This window comes from Corella eumyota, chromosome 5 (genome assembly GCF_963082875.1).
Source record: "Corella eumyota chromosome 5, kaCorEumy4.1, whole genome shotgun sequence".
NCBI lineage: Eukaryota > Metazoa > Chordata > Ascidiacea > Phlebobranchia > Corellidae > Corella > Corella eumyota.
In genome coordinates, this window is record NC_137494.1 from 7,123,079 (window position 1) to 7,132,574 (window position 9,496).

At 26.6% G+C, this 9,496-nt stretch overlaps 2 protein-coding genes across 4 annotated transcripts; one reads left to right on the forward strand and one right to left on the reverse strand.

Moving 5' to 3' along the window:
- The first annotated feature begins 228 nt into the window (after positions 1 to 228).
- On the forward strand, positions 229 to 6,844 carry LOC145752531 (uncharacterized). Of its 3 annotated transcripts, none has more exons than XM_082568829.1 (10): positions 229 to 759; positions 921 to 991; positions 1,549 to 1,600; positions 2,133 to 2,236; positions 2,578 to 2,634; positions 2,874 to 3,040; positions 3,623 to 3,702; positions 4,532 to 4,650; positions 4,984 to 5,118; positions 5,187 to 6,844. In XM_082568829.1, exons 1-10 carry the CDS (start codon positions 738 to 740, stop codon positions 5,730 to 5,732), a joined length of 1,353 nt encoding a protein of 450 aa, XP_082424955.1. In that variant the 5' UTR covers positions 229 to 737; the 3' UTR covers positions 5,733 to 6,844. The 3 variants fall into 3 exon arrangements, with proteins under 3 accessions (XP_082424955.1, XP_082424956.1, XP_082424957.1); XM_082568831.1 differs by having other exon boundaries at positions 699 to 759; positions 928 to 991; positions 5,187 to 6,843; XM_082568830.1 differs by lacking the exon at positions 2,578 to 2,634.
- Positions 6,845 to 7,764: 920 nt separating this feature from the next.
- LOC145753198 (galactose-specific lectin nattectin-like) lies at positions 7,765 to 9,281 on the reverse strand. The gene is made up of 5 exons (XM_082569597.1): positions 9,023 to 9,281; positions 8,690 to 8,911; positions 8,345 to 8,524; positions 7,989 to 8,231; positions 7,765 to 7,903 (listed from the first exon to the last, which is right to left on the reverse strand). The coding sequence occupies exons 1-4, from the start codon at positions 9,252 to 9,254 to the stop codon at positions 7,999 to 8,001; spliced, it is 867 nt and encodes a 288-aa protein (XP_082425723.1). The 5' UTR covers positions 9,255 to 9,281; the 3' UTR covers positions 7,765 to 7,903; positions 7,989 to 7,998.
- Between the last annotated feature and the right edge of the window lie 215 nt (positions 9,282 to 9,496).

Genomic DNA, 9,496 nt, shown 5'->3' on the forward strand with positions numbered 1-9,496 from the left:
CATCTAACAACGTTAAATTTAAAATTTTTAAGATGTTATCTGGTTAAGAAGAAAGTTATTTAAACAGATGATGTGTTGCTTAAAAAAACAGTTTATGTAATAGTTGTTTTATCCTCAATTTATGCAATCAACTGTGTAATGGTTCATTGACTTTTAAGTCGTTTCGTCCTGGGATACAAATTCTTGCGAGTTCAACTGACAGCTAGCCTGCCCACGTAATTTTGCTTAGCTGTTATAAAGCATATTTTTTAGGGTTTTGAACAATTTCTTTAGATATTATTTTGGTTTAGGTATAACAAATTACAGCCACCGTTTGCATTTTTGTTCATATAAATAACATAATAGGATAATAGGAGGTTGGTTATCTCGCAAACTTATATTTTTACCAGGTTAACGAAAAATTTAAGAAAATGATTGTTAAACATGTTGTACGTTAATGACAAAGTATACATATTATAAAATAATAATCCAAACCTTTGAGGGTATAGCTTAATTAAAAGACTAAGGTATCTTGAAGTCTAAGTTAGTTGTCAGCCGGTTGAATTTCTTAAATTTACGTAAATAGCGTAGGCGTATTTCAATTGTATTTTTGTTATATAACTATAAAAAGGTTAATAGGTATCTCGCAGTTGTTTTTACAATGTAATTTTAATACATAGACTTACATAAAATGTAACTTTTTTATACAGCAACGAGACAAAAATTTTACAGAGTCTGTTTAAAATTTTACGTAAAAGATGCCACAGGAACGTAAGAGAGGTATGTTTAGTTATAAAATATTTAACAATACAAGTATCCATTTTTAGTAAAAATAGAAAGTATAAATATATAAATCTCATATGCATTGAATAATGTTTTTAGTAATAAGTTGTCTATGTTCGCATTGGTTGAGCATTCCATTAAAAATTTAATTTTTTAAGCTAAAAGAACTGGAGAGTTTGATCTAAATAAATATCTTCATACCCCAAGTTTATCTCATAACAGAACTGAGGTTAGTATTAAAAATTGAAAAAATGAATAGTTGTCTTGTAAATATTACTTAAATGGAATTTAAAATTTATGTAATATTTGTTTAAAAATTATACAATTTTTTAAGCCTTTAAGGCATATGTTATTTGTTGTATACTTTTGTTTATTGACAACAATCTTTTTAATATAAAGCTAAAAGTTAAATATTAAAGCCTATAGGGCATTATTTTACTTGTTGTATACTTCTCAGTTTTGACAACAATCTTTTAATAAAGTTAAAAGTTAAATATTAAAACTTTGAACTTATTTGCTATGCCTCTATTTTTGTTTGTTTTAGAGTTAAAAAAGTTATAATTAATTATAGTTTTTTTATTGTAGTATAAACATGTAAATTGTTTTTTGTTTAATATAAAAAATGTTTAAATACAACAAAATTAAAAAAAAAAAATTTGTGTTAGTACCTAAAATAAATTGAATTCATTAATTTACTAAATTTAGAAAAAAATACGATGGATTGTTGTTTTAAAATTATTTTTACCATAAAAAAATTTTTTTGGAATAAAATCTATTTCTTTCTAGATTGTTGAAAACCACAAGTCACCTATGCTTTTAACTAACGCAATCGTAACAGGTAAGATACCTTATTTGCATACTAACACGCTGAAAATAGAAATAGCGGGGAATTTTTTTTTATTTAATTCTAATTTGCATATAAGCGCTGTAATGTATATGGAAACCTATTTAAGGCTTGTTTATCATACATAGTTTTGTCTTTTTTGGGTAATTCGACTTTTAAAGGTTTTTTTAACTGGGTAAAAGTTTAAAAATAATTTTTTTATGGTACGAGTATTCTTAAATAAGGTGTATATATATATCTATTGCATTTAAATAAATATTATTCTAGGAATAATACATACCAAATAGAACTGTTTTAGGTATTATTTCAGATATTTAAATACTTTTATTGGCTTATTGTGTCGTTTGTAACGCAGTTTTTTTACTTTTGCATGACTTTTCTCTATAACTGTCTGTGACATTTAACTATCATTTTGTAAGCTCATTAGCATATAAGCCAAATGTATGTCAGAACAGGGTGTTTAAAGTGCTTGTTATACGAAGTTTTTTTAACATTATGCATCATGTTTCGTTTTATTCTAAACCAGAATCACAAAGAAAATATAAAAGAATAGATTTTTCTGACACTTCAATTGTCAAGGACGCAAATGGTAATAAAATTTCTGAAGAACTTTTAGAAACAGATAACATGGTAAGTATATAAAAAAATATTTTAATGTTTAATATTTAGCCTACAGTTATTAAAGCAGTTAAGTTTCATTTTAAGACCTATATATGTATAAATATTAAATTATAGTTTTTAAGATATTTGGGTAAAAAATTTAGTTGGTAGCACAAAAGTTTGACTTTACTAGCTAAAGTTGATTAACTTTTTTAGTTTAATATTTTTAGTAGGACTTAATTTGGTTTTACCGTTTTACAGTTTTAATTTGGTTTTAAATTAAAGTTAACACTATTTTTTAGTCATTGGTCATATAATGTTTTATAACATTTATATTATTTTGTATGTATATGTTTTTGTTAATTTTTTAGCATCCTGATGAAATAAGTGAATACGATATGATGAGACGACAACATAACTATGAAATTGTATAAAATAAATTATATATTTTTTGTTATTAAATATTTAAATTTATTAAAAACTAAAATTTGTTAATTTAATATAATTAAATCGACATTTTTTTAATTTTTAAGTAATTGTAAAAAAAATAGAAAGCATATATAAAAAATATTTTTTTAGTTACAAATATTTATTTTTTGTTTTTTTAGTTTTATAAAAATTATTTTTCTATTTTTTTTCGTTAACATAAATTTTTTACATTGTTAAGGACGAAGCAAGCCAACTAGAAAAACTCGAGGTATTTGCCAAAGATTTCAAACAAAAACGAATAAAGATGGGGTTTACACAGGGAGACGTAGGGCTTGCGATGGGGAAACTTTACGGCAATGATTTCAGTCAAACAACTATATCTAGATTTGAAGCTCTAAATTTAAGGTAACTCAAAATTTTTTACCCAAACTAAATTAATTATTGCAATTTAGTAATAGAGTTTATTGTTGTTGTATAATTACTAGAAGTAACTTAATTTATGTTTTTGTATTTTTTCAACTTTTATTTGTACTAAAATTCATATTTTTATATAAATTTTAAAAATGTAGAGATGCTAATTTATTAATACATATGATATGTTGCATTGAATATTATTTTTTTCAAACTATATTTTGTGGTTAAAAACGCATAATGTGACCACTGTTTTTGACACAAAATTGAATTTTAGTCGATTTTGCCAAAATGAAGTCCATGTTTTATTTGAATATTAATGATGTGTCAAGTAAATGTACATTGGTTTTTCCAATTTCCTATGTTTTGTGCAAAAATTTTACTCTAATCAATCACTATGTCATTTATCCTGCAAAATTTTTTAACTTATGTTTTAAAATTAATTTTAACTGTGTTTTTTTGTATAACTTTTACACTATTTAAGCTATTAATATTACTGTTAGAAAATTTTGTGTTTTTATATTGTCTTAACACACCTTTTTTTTTTAAATGTTAAATGTGTTGTTTTATTTTTAGTTTTAAAAACATGTGTAAGTTGAAACCCTTACTGGAATGTTGGTTAAAAGATACAAATGAAGCATTATCTGCCAAAGATGGTATGTATATTCGTTGTTTTTTGTCTAAAGCTAAAAAAAAAAGAATTTTTTTAACTTTTTTCATTTTTTCATTTTTAAGTAAAAAAAAGAATTTTTTTAACTTTTTTCATTTTTAAGCCTGTCATTTTAAAATGTTTTTTAAGAAAATTTTTTTTGTCAAATGACCTTTAAATTTTGAATTTAACATTTAATAAAGTCAGTAAAAAAAATTTACTGTCATATCATATTTGTTTAAAAAATGTAGTTCATGCAAAGCATGTAACAGCTACTTACGCTGAAAAATTGACATTTAAATTAATGACCCAGTCATACCGATGATCTTAATGTAATGTGGCTTTCCTGTCTAAATATTACCATGAGACATTACATTTTTGTCATAGCTGTCATACCATGTCCCAAAATATAAAATAAATGATGCATAGGAAAATTGCTTTAAACAAATTATTCTTGTATTACCAATGCCTGTTTTGTTTAAATGCAAATATGGTATTAAAAAGAGATTAAAATCTAATTAAGGAATTAATAGGGCGGGTTGTTTATTATTCATAATAAATAAATAAAAAAAAATCATTTAATCAATCAATATTTAATTATTGCCATATTTAAACTACCAAATTTTCAAGCGTTGGACTTAAAACAGTAACAAATATGCAAGAAATATTATTAGGTAAAATATATTAACAAATAAAGCTTAAAAATTTGGTTAGTATAAAATAAGAAAACTATATGTTATTAATAATATTGTGGTTTTTCTGAAAGTTTGTAATGTTTTAAAATACAATCGGTAGAATTGTAATATTATTATGTTGCATTATTTTCTTATTTCAAGGTCATGTTTTAATTCCACAAGCCTTGCACACCCAACATAACCATGCCGGTAGAAAAAGGAAAAAACGAACCAGTATCGATTCCAAAATTAAATCGAGTTTGGATGAAATATTTTTAAAGGTTGGGAAAAAGTTTGTTAAAACTTTTTTTATTGGTATTCTACACTGTTAGATTTATGTATTTATAATGCAGTTCAAAAATACAATCCTTAAGAAACTGTACAAACAATATTTGATATATACTATTATTTAAACTAATTTTTGGTCAAAAAATAAATACTGTTTTTTTCTTTTTTTATTTAAAACAAAAACAGAATGTTTACTTTTCTATGCCTTTGCAAATTTGTTTTTGGAAATATTCATGGTACAATTTTAAAGTTCTTATTATTTTTTGTTTCAATAATTTTTCAGTACAAAAATTTTGTTTAAAAAGTTCAAAATTATTTTTGTGTAGAATTCGAAACCGACATCTGATGATCTACACAACATCGCAGAGGAATGTAATTTAGAGAAAGAGGTTGTACGAGTTTGGTTTTGTAATCGAAGACAAAAAGAAAAACGAATCAATCTCCACGATCAACAAGCACAGGTCAGTATTATCAAAATCGTAAATTTCTTGTTTTTTAGAATTTTTTTACTAATTAAAATAATTTAAAGGGCCAATCGTCCCCCGAATCGCCCCCGCCATCCAGCTATTTACCCAGTCCTCTATCCTCTGTTTTTATCCAAGCCTCAAAAGAAAACCCTTTGCTTGGACCACAAAGAAGCACCGGCATATGGCAACTAAATGCAGGTGAAGGCTCCTCTAGAAACCCGGATTTCGTTACGGAACAAAGGTCAGGTAATATGGTAAGAGTTGAGCAAGAAAGGCCGGCACTAAATGCTTACTCAGCTATTTTAGCCAATCGTGCCATAACAGCAAATGACAGTCGAAACCAGCATATCTTATTGTCAGTAGCGGCCGCAAACTCCAATTCTGTGCCTCCTGCTATATCAGCTCTTCATAATTCCAAAGACAGAAACCAATGCGATAAGCTTTGTTCTTCTTCGTTGCCTCCACCTCCTATGCAGGTTTCCACATCCAATGCAATAAATCTCAACTCTAATGAGTATAGATCAATAATGGCACAACTTGGGTCAAAATTTACGGGCGGCACTACTTCACTTTCCTGTAATGCACTGCCCAACAAACCAACTTCTTAATTGATCAGTATTAAAAATGTTGTTGTCTTTTTTATAACGTTGTGCAACATATTTTTGGTGTAAATGAATGCCTTGTGAGCATATTGCTCATAGATCTTGGTAATCAACAGTCTTGTGTTGGCCAACCAGGTTTAATTATAATATGACTTATATATGGTTAGATATTGATTATGGTCAGTATTTTAAGTATAGGTTATTAAAACCTGATAAATCATCATTGGTATCAGAATAATATAGTTGAAAATAATTAAAAACAAAGTCTGTAATCTTTGAAATATAAAATAATTCAGCATGTTGGTTGACAGAACAACAATAAAAAAATGAAATTTTAAAACAGTTCACTAAGAAAAATTACATTTTACTTAACTTATTAGTAAAATTTTTAATACTCAATATTGAACTGCCCAGTCTTGCAACTAATATAAATGAGTTGTTAAAAAGTTGGATTTTGTAAAAAGGATAAATTTTTTTTGTTCAAATAGTTTAGTTGTGCAAGTTATTAAAAAACATTTTTGTGTTTTTTTTCCATTTTCAACAAGATGTACCAGTTTTTTTTTTGATTTATCATAATTTTTATACAAACTTACTTTTTGTTAATAGTGTGTCAAATATGAAATTAAGTTTCCACTTTTTAGTTTATAACTGTGTCGAAATCTGTTTTATAGCACACCATAGTCCGATTTTAATTTTATTGCTTACAGCCTAAACTTTAAGCATCTTCTGCATAATTATAAAATTTTATTTTTAGAAGTTCGTTTTTAATATTCAAGGCTGTTTTGTCAATTTAACGACTGCGCTTATCCTAAACCCACCCTCACTTTATAAAATGTAATTCCCTAATACAAATTTTAAAAGCTTACCTCTTAATAATATGCATTTCATATGATTTAAAAAAGTTCTGTTTTAATGTCAACTTTTTGGTTTGCTCGTTTTAGTAGATTTAAAAGAAATTAAAACAAATCAGTAAATTGTAATATCTTAACAACTTAACTTGTTCATAAAAAACTGGTTAGTTTTTAAACCAGATATTTTTAAATTAACCGTTAAAGTTAACATTTGTAAATTCGTTTATTAGTTATGCAACTTGAAATGTTTTTGGTTTAAAAACAAAAACAGTTTAAAACAGACTTGTAATTTTAAATTTGTTTTTTTGTTAATTTTTGTACATTTTTTTCTTTTAGTAAACACTATAACAGGTAAATAACTTGAACTTTTTTTTTTTCTTAAATTGAAAAAAGATTTAATTTTAAGTTTTTGTTGATCAAAGTTTGTGACAAAAATATATTATGCACATCTAAGCGTTTGCAATTTTATTTTAACAGATTCTTAGGTTTTTTTTTTTAAATATATTAACAGGGATTCAGTTAAATATATTTAAACAAAATATAACTTAAAACTTTCAGTTTAATTTTTTTTAAATGGATAACAAAATTAGTTACAAGTTGTCTACACTTGCTTAGCTTTAGCTCTTACACGATTTTTCCTAAATTACCCTAACACCAAATTGTTATTTTGCGTCTGCGGGCTATACTTTTGCATTTATAGGACATGCTAAAATCAATTATACGTTAGAGCCCACTGTACTATTAGTAATCTTTTTAGTCATAAAAATACAAAAGGAAAGTCGTTAATTTAAATGTATTAACAGGGTAGAAAATTTTGTTGTTAAATAAGTTTGTGTTTTTTTTGCATTAGTTTGCTAAAACCCTAATATTTTACTTTAGGAAAACTCTAGGTGTAAATTTATTGTTGATTAAAGCTTATAAAAAAGAATATTATGCACATTTATAAGGCCTTTAGTATTGAAAAACTTGTCGTATTTTAAGTTTAACTATAAATATTTTTTATGTTAAATTTTTGACTTTGTTTTCCAATCAGTAGCCTAAAGCGAAAATTTACTAGGACAAGGTTTTGTTATGTTATGTGTGTTGTGCTATTCGAAATTATGAAGGCGTGTTAAACAAAATGAGCCTATACCTTAATGTAGGTACTGTAAAATCTTCCTATTTTCAATCAATAATTTACAATCAAATTCACCATTACCATTTATTTAAATCTGAATAAATAATAGGTTGTCACATAAACAGTTTTAAAATTTAATTTTTTGCCAAATGTTGTCTTTTTTCTGGATAAATTGATAAAGTTTGTTCCACCACCCAGTTTTTTAGAATCTGTTAAACAAAATTTGCATTACATATTGCTTTTATATTAAAACCATTTTTTTGAAAAATAATAAAGTTAAAAATGAATATTTACAATTTGATTCCTAAAGGTCCTTGGCACAGATAAAGTGCATAACCGTCCAGCAGGCAATGTCATTCCAAAGTTGAGTTTCAGCTACCATGTTACCACAATCTTCAACACCCCAGCTATCATTAGGTTCGCCCCAACGGAATGCGGTATAATCCAATGGAGAATCATCAATCCAATATAAATCATTTTTGTGACCTTCAGCGTTTTCAATTCGATGCATTCCGATATAATAGCGTTCTTGTTCAACTAAGTAAAAAAGTTTAATGTATAAGCGGTGGTATTGGGACAAGCAAAATATTACTTTTAATTTACTCCATATATTAAAATAATTGGATTCCACAATAACATAAAAAACGTACGATGAAGTGTGTGAAGCTGCTTTTTAAGGAAAGCTTGAATTCTATCAGTCTTAACCATGACCAGTGTGCTTCTTCTTTCAACGCAAGCATATATTGCGTTGTCAAAAGTGAGCTGAGAAGTAGATATGTAATATTGCTGATTACCGTTTTTGTACCAATTCTCAACGATGGGTGCAGGTCCTGTTAATTAAAATTTAGAAGAATGTGTTTACAACTTTGTGTTTATCACTTTAAACTTACCAAAGTGCTTAAACGTTGTTTATATTCCTTTGTGGGTGGAGTGAAGATAACGCTAACGTGCTTTATAACATATTATATAATAAAGTTAGAAATTTCAATGCATACTTGCAGTTTTTCGTTGACAAATAAAATTAAGTGTTGCATCACATCTAACATCGTTCCATAGTTGGGTCCTTGAAAATAGTTCTCCACAATTTTCAACAAACCAAGCGTTATTCGGTTCACCTTCTGCCCAAGCAGAATATTCTATGCTGGATCCGTCAATCCAAGTGAGTTCGCCATGAGCGTTTCGTTCAAGGCCAATAAAGTATTCAACGGCTTCATCGCCTGAAAGTTTTGAATAAACAGAACGACTAAAATCAATTATTTTTTTATAGTTGTGATTATTAAAAACAGGAAAATTACGTTTTTTTAAATTAATAACTAAAAACAAACTACCGTGAATAGCTTTAATAGTTTCTATGAGAAAAGCTTGAATTTGATCGCTGTCAACCTTGACGAGTGCTGCTCCCCTCTCTTCACATGCTAATTTAGCATTTTTCTCATTGAGCTGCGTGTTTGAAAAAAAATAATTATAACTGCCACTCGTATACCATTTATCATTCTGAGCACCGTTAACAGACAAACTGCTAAGGCCTAAAACCAGGACTACGAACGCAAATGAATTCATTATAACGATACTACAAAATTTTTTTTAACTTTATGAAAAAATCTGTCAAAATTTTTTTAAGTTATTAGTAAATTCGATAAAGTATTTCACTTTAGTTAAAAAGCAACAAACGCATATAAACTTTTAAATTTAAAATAAATTCAAACGATTAATATTTTTAATATTATTCGAGGATAAAAAGATCTAAATAAAAAGATGAAGACAACTAAAAGATTAAAACAACTTTAACTTATAAAAGCCAT